General features: G+C 42.7%; 1 protein-coding gene and 1 non-coding gene across 3 annotated transcripts; one reads left to right on the plus strand and one right to left on the minus strand.

Annotated features, from left to right (window-relative positions):
* Positions 1–1,134: 1,134 nt before the first annotated feature.
* Positions 1,135–5,910, minus strand: S1PR1 (sphingosine-1-phosphate receptor 1). 2 transcript variants are annotated; one of them, XM_015145987.3, is made up of 2 exons: positions 5,818–5,910; positions 1,135–3,834 (listed from the first exon to the last, which is right to left on the minus strand). In XM_015145987.3, exon 2 carries the CDS (start codon positions 3,669–3,671, stop codon positions 2,523–2,525), a length of 1,149 nt encoding a protein of 382 aa, XP_015001473.1. In that variant the 5' UTR covers positions 3,672–3,834; positions 5,818–5,910; the 3' UTR covers positions 1,135–2,522. The 2 variants fall into 2 exon arrangements, with proteins under 2 accessions (XP_015001473.1, XP_015001470.1); XM_015145984.3 differs by lacking the exon at positions 5,818–5,910 and adding an exon at positions 5,710–5,790.
* An 8,598-nt stretch (positions 5,911–14,508) lies between these two features.
* On the plus strand, positions 14,509–14,612 carry LOC114675314 (small nucleolar RNA U13). Its single transcript, XR_003726373.1, has one exon. It is a non-coding gene; the product is annotated as a small nucleolar RNA U13 (small nucleolar RNA).
* The last annotated feature ends 447 nt before the right edge of the window (positions 14,613–15,059 follow it).

The following is a 15,059-nucleotide window of genomic DNA, read 5'->3' on the forward strand; positions in this document are numbered from 1 at the left end:
CAAAATGGACATACTTTTCCATTATGCTTGACTGTAACGAAAGTCTAGGAAGTGAATGTAACATGAAATCATTCCTTCCGCCTTAGCAGACAGATGGAGAGAGACATTCCAGTTTGTTTCCAGCCTTTTGTCTTTGGAGCATTTTTGGCATTTCCTTCAGGAAACTGGAGGTTGTGACCTAAGGTTTCCTTAGTGAACACACTTCTGTTTCCCACAGTTAACCTTACCCAGAAATGACATCGACTCTATTAGGTGAGGTTTATCTTCATGTCCCAACTGTGTCCTGTGCATATTCAATGACACTTGAAAGCACAAATTCTGAAAGTAGCAATCGGATTAGAGAGCCAAACATGCCAAAATACTTTAATCCCCCCAAAGATGACAATAATCAAAAACAAGAATTAACTATTACAATAAGTCTGTGATGTTTGCCCTTCCTTTCATTTTGTGTTTGGAAAAATTAATGACCGAGAATGTTAAGGCTTTCAGATACTGTGAATTGAAGGTTTTCAGATAAAAGTGTTACACTACTCAGCCCACATTTTACAGTTAGCTACTTCACTGGTGCTGTATACTTCTATGTGGTTCAGAAGATAGGCTGGGGAAGCCAAGACAGTGTCCTGAAAAAAAAAAAACACACACACACACGATTTAATACCCATATCCATATCCCCACTTCCACAACATGTTGGTGAAAGGCCAAGAATGTGTGCTTATTTTGATGGGTTTGAATGATGATTGAGTCTCATCATTTAAATTAGATTTACAACCACATTTTTGTGCATAACTTCTTTAAAAACCCATATTTGATGACAGAATTATTGTATTTAATTTATTTGGCTTAAATGCAATTTAAAACTCAAACAATTCTACTTACTAGCCAATGTGGTATTCAGAAGGTTGGTGGTTTTTATGTCATTCTTTACTACTCTTCAGTGTTAACTTATTGAAGTTTCTCTTCCTGAAAAAGATAGAGTGGTTTCTAAACAAACCACATCTTTTTTTCACACCCTAGTTAAGGTAAAAATCCTTTAAAGAATAACAAATTTGTCCTTCATTTTTATTCCAAAGAACTACACAATCCAATAGAACGATTCAATAATTACTTTTAAGAATGCTCTTCACAAAAGGATCTTTAAAAAAATCAGTTTATTAATGTTTAAAAGTTGATAAAGCTATGTGCAAAATGATCCACAAAAGTCAGAAACCTATTAAATACTATTTTTTTAAAAAAAAAAAAACAAGACATCTCTTGGTTTAATTGCACTGAAAACCATACTAAAGAGACAGTAATATATTTTTATCCTTTGTAATATTTATACATATCTTCAATTACTATCTAATGAACAGCTGGACTGAAAAGTTTCTGGTGTTTCCTACCAGTTAAAGTAATGCTTTTAAGGGCACAATAGGGTGATATTTTCTTAAGAAATACACATTCAATGGTGTTAACACAGGTTAGAAAAATCCAATATAATGAACTCTGCTGAAACAAATACATTCAAAAATCATGAAAAGTACTTTTAACACAACAAAATACAACCATGCTGTTGCTTGAAATGAATCACACAACATTCTGAAATAAACATCAACAAAAGTGCCAAAGACAGATGTCATGTTTGTTAGACTCATTTGCTAAGAAATCTCCCTTGGTTTGCAAAAGTTAATCCATTCAGTTTTCACTTTGTTTTGCTTGTCTGTTTCTCCTAGGACACTAAGGATCCTGGCTAGTATCATTTAGATAAAGTGGGCTTCTTTAGGCAGATTTCAGCTTCAATGGATATGAAATGGTAACACATTTCATTGAAAAGGTGTTTTTTAAAGAAATCAAAGTGACTTCAACCAAATTCCAAAAAACGGATCCCGCTTACATGGAAACTTTGGCCTCAGCGAAGGACATTGTTTTACACCTCCAAACCATCTTCATCTTCCCACAGCCTACCTACTCAACATAGCCTATTTGCTATAGATGATCGATCACTCCACAACCCCAGCTCTGATAACTCTCAGGTAGTTAAAGTATAAAGTAAAAGAACTTTGAGGAGCGGTATGAAGGGAAGGGAGGGTGGGGTGTGGGATGTACAGGGCATCCCTAAAGAAGCAGAAGTGCACACACTCACTTGGGTTTGAAACTAAAGTGAAAGAAAGCATCTCCTCAAAGCTCCAGACAAAGAGACGCTTTCACATGGGGACATTAGTCTTTGAGGAGGGGCCAAATGAACCCTTTAGGAGCTTGACAATGCTAGACCTTTGGCTCAGTGCAAAATCAAAGCTCCAGGGGGGGAGGAAATATATTCCAGGCCGGGACCTGATCTCCACCCTTCCCAGTGCATTGTTCACAGGAACTAACTCTACCCACCAACACCCGACACCACCAGGCTGTTCATATTCTCCCCCTTCCTCCCTCTGGCTTGCAGCAGCTCCTCCCTGGCAGCAGTCGAAGCCCAGAGATTGTTTTCCAAACACTGGGGTGGCGAGCGACCAAGTAAAGAGCTCTTCCGGTGGGTGGATAGCTTCCAGTTCTAGGAAGAAGAGTTGACGTTTCCAGAAGACATAATGGTCTCTGGGTTGTCCCCATCGTCCTTCTGGGGGTGGGAGGAATTGTCCGATTTGCTGCGGCTGAATTCCATGCCGGCGATGATGGGTCGTTTGAATTTGCCAGCAGAGTCTCCGCTCGGGCACTTGCAGCAGGACATGATCCGGATGAAGGCCCGGCGCATCTCCTTGTTGGTCAGAGTGTAAATGATGGGGTTGGTGCCGGAGTTGAGCACAGCTAACACCAGGAAGTACTCTGCTCTGAAGAGGATGTCGCAGGTCTTCACCTTGCAGCCCACATCCAGCAGGAGCAGGATGAAGAGCGGTGCCCAGCAGGCGATGAAGACGCTCAGGACGATAATTACGGTCTTGAGCAGCGCCAGCGACTTCTCAGAGCTGCGGCTGGCCTTGGACATGTTCTTGCGGAACGTCAGGCGGCGGCTCCGAGTCCTGACCAAGGAGTAGATCCTGCAGTACAGAATGACGATGGAGAGCAGGAGCAGAGTGAAGACCGTGGTGCAGAAGAGGATATAGTGCTTGTGGTAGAGCGGCAGCACAGTGGAGCAGCTGGGCAGCGCGCTGATGCAGTTCCAGCCCATGATGGGCAGGCCACCCAGGATGAGGGAGATGACCCAGCAGGCGCTGATCAGCAGGAAGAGGCGGAAGTTATTGCTCCCGTTGTGGAGTTTCATTTTCAGCATCGTGATATAGCGCTCAATGGCGATGGCGAGGAGACTGAACACGGAGGCTGACAGGGCCACAAACATACTCCCTTCCCGCAGAAACCACTGGGCGGGAGTGAGCTTGTAGGTGGTGGCCCCAGACAAGAGCAGGTTAGCTGTGTAGGCCACTCCTGCCAACAGGTCTGAGAGGGCCAGATTGCCAATAAAATAGTACATGGGTCGGTGGAATTTCTTGGTTTTCCAAATAGTCAGCAAGACAAAGATGTTCTCGAGGATGATAAAGCAGCAGATAAGAATGAACACCACCGAGGTCAGTTTAATGCTGTTCTCCCTGTCCGCGCTGGTATTCAGCTTTCCCGTGTAGTTGTAATGCCGGACAATAATATCATAGTTGACGTAGTCAGAGACCGAGCTGCGGAGGGCCTTGACCAGCGGGACGCTGGTGGACCCCATGGTGCCAACCCTGTGTCCCCAGGAAGTCGGGGTGGCGTTACTCCAGACGAACGCTAGAGGGCAGGGCGAGAGAGCCTTCACTGGCTGCAGGGGTGGTTCGATGAGTGATCCAGGCTTTTTGTGTAGCTTTTCCTTGGCTGGAGAGGGCCTCGGAAACCGCAGCCTTAAACAAGTCAGAGGAGAGAGTCAGGGAAAGAGCCACAGCATACTGGCATAATTCATTCTAGCTAAGGCACTGCTCCAATTGTGTTACTGTTGATTTGTTTTAAAGAAACTTGGGAAGAGCTCAGGGAGAGAGAATTTTTTTAAAAAATCACTGCTCCTACTCCTGTAGGTTCCACAGTTGGGAATTCACCTTTTTTCCAAACTCCATAAATCACAACTGCCCAAGAACAATCTGATTGAGTTGGGCTCCTTAGTAGCCCAGAGATGCAAATTTTCAGCGCCCAGAGAGATTAAAAAAAAAAAAAATCTTTTTTTCTTCCTTTTTTTTTTTTTTTCAAAAAAGGAAGAGGGGGAAGAAAAAGAGGGAGAAACTCTATGGCCACATTCACTCAAAGAGAAGTGGGAATTATGATGTTGGCTGTGGGTTGACCAAAACAAAAACAAAAACAAACAAACAAAAAAGAAGATGGAAAACAAGGAGTGGGGGGAATGGGAAACCTAGAGAGCACACCCCATTTTAACCCCACTCCTGCCCTCTCGCCACCCCCCACCCTCCCACCCCCGTATTTCCAGCCATGAAATTGTCTGAAGCAGTCACCAGCTCAGCTGCACGCTCAACACCAGCCCACGTCTCTCCTCGGAAAAGACTAGACTGCCAGTCTGAGGGTAGAGACACACACCTCTGTTCCCCATGCCCACCCCTAGCTCCCCTGTTCAAAGAGACGAGCACCACCTCCTAATTGCCATGCAAGAAATCAGATTTGCAGGAAAATCACTTGAAAGCGTAAGTCATTTGGGGGGCTCTATTAATAACTCTCTAGGAGCAGGTGTGCCTAGGGTCGGAGGGCGCAGTGAGGTGTGGGCAGCCAGGCCCGCCCCGCCTTGCAGTAAACAGGAAAGCTTAGCGCCTCCGTGAAGCGACTGCCTTTTCTTTCTTCTTCTTCTTCTTCTCCCCGCCTCCCCCGCCCAACCGCCCCCAAGCCAGGGCAAGTAAATTTAAAGGTATTCAGTTAAAACCATTCATAACAGATTGCAGCAGATCCCAGAAGTTTCGTACACTAGTTGATCGCATAAATATTTTTTGCTTTGTTTAGTTTAGCCAAAACATACACAAAAGAGAGAAATCAAACTACTCATGACAGCAATAATACATGCTACCACATTTTTAATTTCGAGTGCAAAACTACTCTTCAGAAACTCACATTAAACTGCTCCCTGGTGCATTGCTAAATTTGCGTGGGCAGTTTTATTTACTGCCGTCCCCCAACACGTTGACTCCTCTCCTAGGACTAGAAAGTTACAAACCAACTAACTTTCTAAGACCGCACTGGTCAGCAGAAGTCTACTTCTAAGTTGCTTAAATATTTCAAGGTAATTCAGCAGTGCAATAAAATGAGGTAATAGAGATGAGAGCAATCCCAGCAACTCCGCGAACAGCAGAGGCTGCTCAAGCCAAGAAGCTCCACATTTCCCCCAACTAATTTTATAGCCTGCTCCTGGGCAGTACTAGTTTAAGCCATTACCTACGCCCCACACCACCCACCATATTCTTTGTCTATAGGATTTCCAAAATTTAGCACCTTCCCTACTACTCCTCCGACCAACCGCAGCTTTCACTGCCCCTACCCCCATAGGTTCCACAGTTGGGAATTAACCTTTTTTTCCAAACTCCGTAAATCACAAGTACCCAAGAAAAATCCGATCGAGTTGGGCTCCTTAGTAGCCCACAGATGCAAATTTTCAGTGCCCAGAGATGCATGTTTTCAAAGTTTTTGTTTGCCTCGTTCGGCTTAAAAATTCGTTTCTGACACCTAAGCCCTACCGCAGCCGGGCTCCCCGCGCCCGCAGTCCCCCGCCACTCGCCGCCCCCTACCTCGCTCAAGCAGGGCGAAGTTGTGTTCGGAGAGCCCGGGATCTGTACGGCTCGCTCCGCATCTTGCTGCTGCCCCCGACTGACTGCGTAGTGCTCTCGCAAACTTACTCGAGTCGGGGTCCCCTCCCTCCGCAGCGGAGCACTCCAATGGCCAGTCCCGCTCGCCGCGGCCAGTTCCCTGCCTGCTACGCGAAGTCACCCAGCGCCGCGCCAAGGCTGGGTGGTTTCTTCAGGAAGACGCTGGGAGGGGTTAATGCCTTAACCCCCCACGCCCTCTGCCAGCTAGGGGCCCCCGGATCTGAACTGCTGAGAAGCACTGTCCAGGAAAGATCTGGGGCAGAAGCAAAAAAAAAAAAAAAAGAACTCCTCCTCCCCAAACAACAAATGAAAGAAAAAAGAGAGAAAGAGAGAGAGAGAGAGAAGGGGCGGAGCCCGGTAACCCCTGGATTCTAATGTATAAATCACTGCCCTCGCCCAGATGCACGCTGATCCCTGGCGGTGGAGAGGATTCTCCCGAGCCCCTGAAAAAAAAGGAGGTGGAGAGACTTGGGAAACTTTTCTCTCGAAAAGTCTGAAGGGGCAGAGGACGGCCCGGAGTCTCGTAGCGCACCGCCCTGGTCCCACACCCCCGCAGCCCTAGGAGGATCGGTGTGCTTAGCTTGTGACCAGGAGCTCCCCGAGCCACTTTCGCGCGGGCAGCAGAAAACCAGAGCCGCGGCCCGGCGAGTCTCGGCGGCGCTCTGGGGAGGAGACGCTGGGAAGGGGCTGCGAGAAGTACAGAGGAAACAAGCAGCCCGGGAGGGAGAATGGACCGGGAGGTTCCTGTTCTCCCCGCGCCACCCCAGATCCTGGTGCTCCTCGAAACTGCGGTCTGAGAGGGCAGTGGATTTCCCGGAGTGCACAGAGAAATGAACCAGAGCCGGTTTTGGTGTTGGGCAAGGGGTTTCCCTCAGCTGAGCGCAAAGTCAGACTGTGTGTCCCAGATTCTGGCCAATGGAGAGGTCGTTGAGGAGGTGGGCTGCTGCCGAGTCCTGAGAGATTCAAAACGCCTGGGCAGCTCCGGAATTTCCGAAGGGGAAGATTCTCGGCCCCGCGATGCGGAGCAACTGCAGCTGCCCAGCAGGGGCCGGCACCCTTCTCTCACTTTCTGCTTGAGAGTCGACTCAGAGGCCTCAAATCTCATTACTAGCAACCTGCCCACCCTTTTCTTTTGCTTAGATGCTACTTAAGAACGTGAGGCTGAGAGGCGGCCTTGGTCAGATCTGCCTGCGTGACAAGCTCAGAACGCTTCTGCCCTTGCCCTACTGTTGTAAAGGTTTCCACCCAGTCCCTGGTCGCACTGCTTTCCCATCCCGGCAGATGTGAACTCAAAAACTTCCTCCGTTGTGCAGTTTCAATTGGCAGACACACCCTGTACCTGAATGACTCAGAAGGAGGCAGAATGAATAAACAACAGACCCCTGACTTCTGGGATTTTGTGAGTTTGAAAAAAAAAAAAAAAAATGAAGTGACAGTTAATTCACAGCTGTTTTAAAGCACTCATCAACGGCGATGCACCCAATACATACCCACAACTTCAGTAACAGTACAGTGCATATAATGTGGAAACTAAGATAACGGACCTCTAAGACTCCTAATTGGATTTGAGGACTTATTTCACTTAAAGGGGAAAAGATACATTGTATCTACCCAGCACAACAAAACGGGGGACTTGGCATTTCCCCCTTCACCTGCCCCCACCCACATTAATTTATGCATTCTTTAAAGCCAAAGGAATCAAAGTGAAATTTCACACCTAGTCTGTATCAAGCATGTGCTAGGTTAATTTAACCTTACTGTTCTGTGAAGTAAGCAAGCATTCCTGGCCATTTTATTGTTGAGAGAAGTGTCACTCAGACAACTAAGGTGACTTGTAGATTTTCCAGCTAGTGAGTGGCAGAGCTGGGTTCCAAAACCTAAATACTGCAAATGCCTTGCCTTGTGGCTCAAACGCTATCAGTCAATAAACAGTTAAGGAATTGAGATATATGTTCTTAGAGGGAAACAGACTTCTAGATTTAAAGTTTCACATTTGCATGCATTTCTGACTGTACGTGTCTACAAAATTCATAGAAAAGTATGCTAATGAATGTCCTTTTCAAATCACTCGTTTTCTACATATGCATACAAAGTGTATACATATGCATATTAATGAATGTTTTCTAAAACCTCTTATTGTCTGCCTATGATATCTCATGTAACATTGTACTTTTAGTATTTGCACATAGTGTTACACATATCAATTCATTTAATCCTACAAGTTAGGCACTATAATTATTCTAATTTTACAAACAAGGAAACTGACTCCCAGACATATTAAGCAGCTTGGTTAATGTGGGACAGACTGCAGACTCTTAACCACTACTCCAGACCACCATGATAAACCTCAAACAGGTCCAAGAATTTCCTTGGGGATATCAGTTGTTTTCTTGTGAATACCACTGGTTTTTAACATTCAATGCTGATAAAGTGTTTTACAGAGTCTAAATACTTTGCAGATTGCTATTTAATAATATTCATCTTTAGTACACATCTATGAGATATAATTGTAGATGATCCACTTATGTAAAATCAGATAGTAGGCAAATGTTTTCAGCAATGGTGTCCTGGCCAATTCCAAGTCTCTAGTTCCCATATAAGTCTCTTCCCATTGCTCTCCAGGGAGGCCCTAAAAATTGCATTCTCAAGCTATCTCCTGATTGCTAGCACAACTCCCTCTCTGCTACTGCCTAGAAGTCAAGGCCAATATTCCTACCTTAGGTTTGCTCCGTTTCCAATTTTTGATTTCAGAGTGGCTTTGTCGTTCTTTACACATGCTTTAGTGTTTCTCTTTAAGAGTTTCCAGATAAAGTACCATATAATCTTTGGATCATACACTAAACAAAAATTTGTCATTAATGTGGCCATTCAAATGTAACTGGGTGAGCTATTTTTTTTTTTTTTTTTTTTTTTGAGACGGAATTTCACTCTGTTGCCCAGGCTGGAGTGCAGTGGCATGATCTTGGCTCACCACAACCTCCACCTCCTGGGTTCAAGCAATTCTCCTACCTCAGCCTCCCGAATAGCTGGGATTACAGGCATGCACCACCACACCCAGCTAATTTTGTATTTTTAATAGAGATGGGGTTTCACCATGTTGTCCAGGCTGGTCTCAAACTCCTGACTTCAGGCGATCCACCTGCCTTGGCCTCCTAAAGCGCTGGGATTACAACTTCATACAAGCATGAGCCACCACACCCAGCCATGAGCTATATTTTTTATTTGCTAAATATTACAACTCTACTCTTTTCCTTTTCCTTTATTTTTTCTTTCTTTTTTTCAATTGAGACAGGATCTGGCTCTGCTCTGTCATCCAGGCTGTAGTGCAGTGGCAAAATCATAGCTCACTGAAGCCTTGATCTCCTGCCCTCAAACGATCCGCCTGCTTTAGCCTCCCAAGCAGCTGGGACTATAGGCGCCAGTCACCATGTCCTGATAATTATTATTTTTATTTTTTGTGTAGACAGGAGTCTCACTTTGTTGCCCAGGCTGATCTTGAACTCCTGTGCTCAAGCAGTCCTCTCACCTTGGGCTCTCAGAGTGCTGGGATTACAAAGCTGAGCCTTACTTTCTTTGCCAATTGCTCCAGTCACTTTCCAGCTCCCTTTTCTCCCCTCTTCCCTCCCCTGACCCAATCACTGGTAAAGATCCAGGCTTTCCCTTATTTGTCTGTTCACAGGAGAATAGCCTCTTATTTCAAGGAGGAAACAGTATGACCATCTCAATTTCCCTCCTCTCCAAGTTCCAGCTTAATAGCAACTTTACCCACCCTTACCTCCTTCCCACCTGTTTCAGAAGTAAAAGCAACTTTACTCTTTTCCAAGGCAAACTCTTGCCCAGGTCATCATGCTCCTTCCTCCAAACTTTCTGAGACTTGGCTCAATTATTCCTATTCTCCCTTGTACTTTCAATTCTTAGCTTCTGAGGACTCTTTACTTTCAATTTACGTAAATGTTCATGTGTTTTCTCTACCAAAAACTCTTTCTTCCCTTCATCCTAGGTCCCAATATCTCTCTCTCCTCTTGTTTGCCAACATTCAAAATTAGTGGAACATGACAGAGCTTTGGAACAGACACTTAGGTTCAGCCTTGATCTTGCCAGTTCTAAGTTATATGACTTTAGGCAAGTTCCTTTAACTTCGTTGAACCTCTGTTTCCTCATCTGTAAAATTAAACAATGATATTTGCCTCTTTCAGTCATTGTGGGGATTAAGAAGCTACATACCTGTGAGAATTCCCTACACCACAGAGAAAATGCTTCACCCACCCACCACCTCCATCTTTTATTACTATTATTATTATTATTACACTTTAAGTCCTGGGGTACATGTGCAGAACGTGCAGTTTTGTTACATAGGTACATATGTGCCATGGTGGTTAGATGCACCTGTCAATCTGTCACCTGCATTAGGTATTTATCCTAATGCTATCTCTCCTCTAGCCCCCCAACCCCCAACAGGCCCCGGTGTGTGATTTTCCCCTCCCTGTGCCCATGTGTTCTCATTGTTCAACAACCACTTATGAGTGAGAACATGCGGTGTTTGGTTTTCCGTTCTTGTGTCAGTTTGCTGAGAATGATGGTTTCCAGCCTCATCCATGTCCCTGCAAAGGACATGAACTCATCCTTTATTATGGCTGCATAGTATTACATGGTGCATATGTGCCACATTTTCCTTATCCAGTCCATCATTCGTGGACATTTGGGTTGGTTCCAAGTCTTTGCTATTGTGAATAGTGCCGCAGTAAATGCACATGTGTGCATGTGTCTTTATAGTAGAATGATTTATAATCCTTTGGGTGTATACCCAGTAGGGGAATTGCTGGGTCAAACGGTATTTCTAGTTCTAGATCCTTGAGGAATCTAGAACACTGTCTTCTACACTGTCTTCTACAATGGTTGAACTAATTTACACTCTCACCAACAGTATAAAAGCATTCCTATTTCTCCACAGCCTCTCCAGCATCTGTTGTTTCCTGACTTTTTAACGATCACCATTCTAACTGGCATGAGATGGTATCTCATTGTGGTTTTAATTTGCATTTCTCTAATGACCAGTGATGATAAGGTTTTTTTCATATGTTTATTGGCTGCATGAATGTCATCTTTTGAGAAGTGTCTGTTCCTATCCTTTGCCCACTTTTTGATGGGGTTGTTTTTTCCTTGTAAATTTGTTTAAGTTCTTTATAGATTCAGCATATTAGCCCTTTGTCAGAAGGATAAATTGCAACATTTTTCTCCTGTTCTGTAGATTGCCTGTTTACTCTGATGATAGTTTCTTTTGCTGTGCAGAAGCCCTTTAGTTTAATTAGATCCCATTTGTCTATTTTGGCTTTTGTTGCCATTGCTTTTGGTGTTTTAGACATGAAGTCCTTGTCCATGCCTATGTCCTGAATGGTATTGCCTAGGTTTTCTTCTAGTATTTTTCTTGGTTTAGGTCTTACATGTAAGTCTTTAATCCATCTTGAATTAATTTTTGTATAATGTGTAAGGAAGGGGTCCAGTTTCAGTTTTCTGCATATGGCTAGCCAGTTTTGCCAGCACCATGTATTAAATAGGGAATCCTTTCTCCATTGCTTATTTTTATCAGGTTTGTCAAAGATCAGATGGCTGTAGATGTGTGGTGTTATTTTTCAGGCCTCTGTTGTATTCCATCAGTCTATGTCTCTGTTTTTGTAACAGTACCATAATTTTGGTTACTGTAGCCCTGTAGTATAGTTTGACATCAGGTAGCATGATGCCTCCAGCTTTGTTCTTTTTGCTTAGGATTGTTTTGGCTATGTGGGCTCTTTTTTGATTCCATATGAAATTTAAAGTAATTTTTCCTAATTCTGTGAAGAAAGTCAATGATAGCTTGATGGGGATAGCAATGAATCTATAAATTACTTTGGGTAGTATGGCTATTTTCATGATATTGGTTCTTTCTATCCATGACCATGGAATGGTGTTCCATTTGTTTGTGTCTTCTCTTATTTCCTTGAGCAGTGGTTTGTAGTTCTCCTTGAAGAGGTCCTTCACATCCGTTGTAAATTGTATTCCTACGTATTTTATTCTCTTCGTAGCAATTGTGAATGGAAGTCCACTCATGATTTGTCTCTCTGTTTGTTATTGGTGTATAGGAATGTTTGTGACTTTTGCACATTGATTTTGTATCCTGAGACTCTGCTGAAGTTGCTTATCAGCTTAAGGAGATTTTGGACTGAGATGGTGGGATTTTCTAAATATATAATCATGTTATCTGCAAACAGAGACAATTTCACTTCCTCTTTTCCTATTTGAATACCCTTTATTTCTTTCTCTTGCCTGATTGCCCTGGCTAGAACTTCCAATACTATGTTGAATAGGAGTGGTGAGAGAGGGCATCCTTGTTTTGTGCTGGTTTTCAAAGGGAATGCTTCCAGCTTTTGCTCATTTAGTATGATATGGGCTGTGGGTTTGTCATAAATAGCTCTTATTATTTTGAGATACATTCCATCAAAACCTAGTTTATTGAGAGTTTTTAGCATGAAGGGGTGTTGAATTTTGTTGAAGGCCTTTTCTGCATCTGTTGAGATAATCATGTGGTTTTTGTCATTGGTTCTGTTTATGTGATGGATTATGTTTATCTATTTGCATATGTTGAACCAGCCTTGAATCCCAGGTATGAAGCTGACTTGACCACACCACCTTCATCTATAACTATCTTTAAGTACAATCATTGCTTTCACCATCCCACTTTTCATTTTTTTATTCACTTTGCTTTTTAATTTTCCAATAAAATTTTAAAGTCAAAATAATATGTGCACATCATTTTAAAAAGATCAAGTAGTACAAAACTTGAAAAGAAGAACATTAGTCCTCAGAGGTTCCCTGGTTCGCCAATTTTTTCCAATCACTGTGAAGTCTTGTTGATTTTCTTATGGTGGCCACTTGCAAATCTTGAAATCCCATGTTTTACACCTCTATTTCTTCATTATCAATCTTATAACAATATCTATAGATTTTTCTGCCATGTTTAAGGACTATTAATTAACTTGAAGAAGGATGCTTACGTTATAAACTTTCTGAATTCTTGCACGTCTGACATTTTAAATATTCTTTTTGTTGTTGTTGTTGTTGTTTTTTTGTTGTTGTTGAGATGGAGTCTCACTCTGTCGCCCAGGCTGGAGTGCAGTGGTGCAATCTGGGCTCACTGCAAGCTCTGCCTCCCGGGTTCAGGCCATTCTCCTGCCTCAGCCTCCCAAGTAACTGGGACTACAGGCGCCCACCACCTCACTCAGCTAATTTTTTTTTTTTTTTTTTTTTGTATTTTTAGTAGAGACGGGGTTTCACCATGTTAGCCAGGATGGTCTCAATCTCCTGACCTCGTGATCCACCAGTCTCGGCCTCCCAAAGTGTTGGAATTACAGGCGTAAGCCACCGTGCCCAGCCCATTTTAAACATTCTATTCCCTACTTGAATAATATTTTGACTGGGTATCAAGTTAAAAGTTGTAAGTCATTTCCCTTGAGAATTTTGAAGGCATTACTCTCTTGTCTTTTAATTTCTAGGGCTACTGATAAAGAGTATAAAGCTATTTTGATTTCAAAACTTCACATCCTACTATTTTTTGTCTTTGGATGTTTTTAGAAACTTCTCTGTCTCTTCAGTATTCCAGAGTGACATGATGATATGCCTTGATTTTCTAAGTCCTTTGCAGTTCTGAAAAATATCTGAAATTATTTCTTTAATAACTTCATCTTCTCTGGTTTCTCTATTTTCCCTTTTTGCAAATCCCACTATTCAGATTGTGGACCATCTATCTAGGCTGATTTTTAAATTTCCTTCCATTTTAGTTTCCTTTTTGTGCTTTCAATCCTTCAGTTAATAGCTCTCTTTTCACTATCATACTTTAATTTCCAAGGGCTCTCTTTTTCTTTTCTGAATGTTACATTGCTACAGAACCCTGTTCTTATGTTAGGGATACCACATCTTTACTCATCTCTGAGGATATCAGAGTGTTGTTGTTGTTTTTATTGTTGACATTTTCTCCTATTTTCTTCATTGCCACACTTTCCTATTTGTTTTGCTCTCAGTTCTTTGTGCCATTGACTTTGCCAGTTGGCAGATGATCTCTGGCCGTCCATTTATATTTCAAACAGAGGCTAAAATAGAGGGAAATCAGAAAGCTAATTTGTGCACATCATTTTAAAAAGATCAAATAGTACAAAACTTGAAAAGAAGAGCATTAGTCCTCAGAGGTTCCCTGGTTCGCCAATTTTTCCAATCACTGTGAAGTCTTGTTGATTTTCTTCACAGTCAACAAGGGGCTTGTCAATGGAGGGGTGGTAAATGATCAGAATAAATACTTTTGTTGAGTATACCAAATGTCAATATCTGGAGTTCTCAAGTTTTGGGCAGGTCAATTTCACCAGACAGGAATCCTAAAATCTCTTGTCTGCCTTGTAGCATTTTCTGGAGTGAACCAAGAAAGAAAAGTGGGAAAGAGAAGGAGGAAACACCACACCATTTGATATTTAGATTTGAACTGAATCACCATGATGGGAACCCCCTTTACACACTCAGTTCCATCAGGTGTCTCTGACTCCAATGACCCTCTGATTTAACCCATTCAGAGAAGAAACCCCAGTCTTCTGCTGGAATGAGGGTACTGACACTTATCCTATTGTACAGGTTGGAGATGAAGGGCTGGATATTTGGTAGCTTATTTTAATTAAAACAATTTTATTTAAAAATCAAAAAGGAATCTTTTTGTAGTTTATGAGCGTGATCATTGGGTGTTTATGCACATGTGTGAGATGTGCCATCATTGAACCTTGTTACGATGTCAGCGCATTACCCATCTGACATGAAGAAAAAGAAATCAAACAGGAAAATAAACAGAAAGTAAAATAATGAAGGCAACGAGTACAATAAGGCTAGAGAGAAGTGGTTGGGTGAGTGTGAAACATTTTCTCACTACTATAGTGGATACCCTATAATCAGGCTTCTTATTCTCAGATCAGCATTTATTGCCATTTTCATAAATACCTGGAGCTTGTAAGTCCTCTTATTTGAGGATCTGTAGTGGGAATTTGGTTTGCTTCTACGATCCTCCTGCTATATGGGCTTAGGTCTCAACTTTCTCTGGTTTGTCAAGCCACTTACACACAGTTTGTTTTCTAAACTTTATTGCTATTGTTAGAGGCAAATTATCTTTGAAACCAATGTAACTTAAACTTGAGTCCTTCACCTCCAAGTCCTGGAAGGACCCCAGCAATATGTCCCCAAAGTTATATGTTTTTGTAAAATATTAA

The sequence above is a fragment of the Macaca mulatta genome, chromosome 1, assembly GCF_049350105.2.
Source record: "Macaca mulatta isolate MMU2019108-1 chromosome 1, T2T-MMU8v2.0, whole genome shotgun sequence".
Classification (NCBI taxonomy): domain Eukaryota; kingdom Metazoa; phylum Chordata; class Mammalia; order Primates; family Cercopithecidae; genus Macaca; species Macaca mulatta.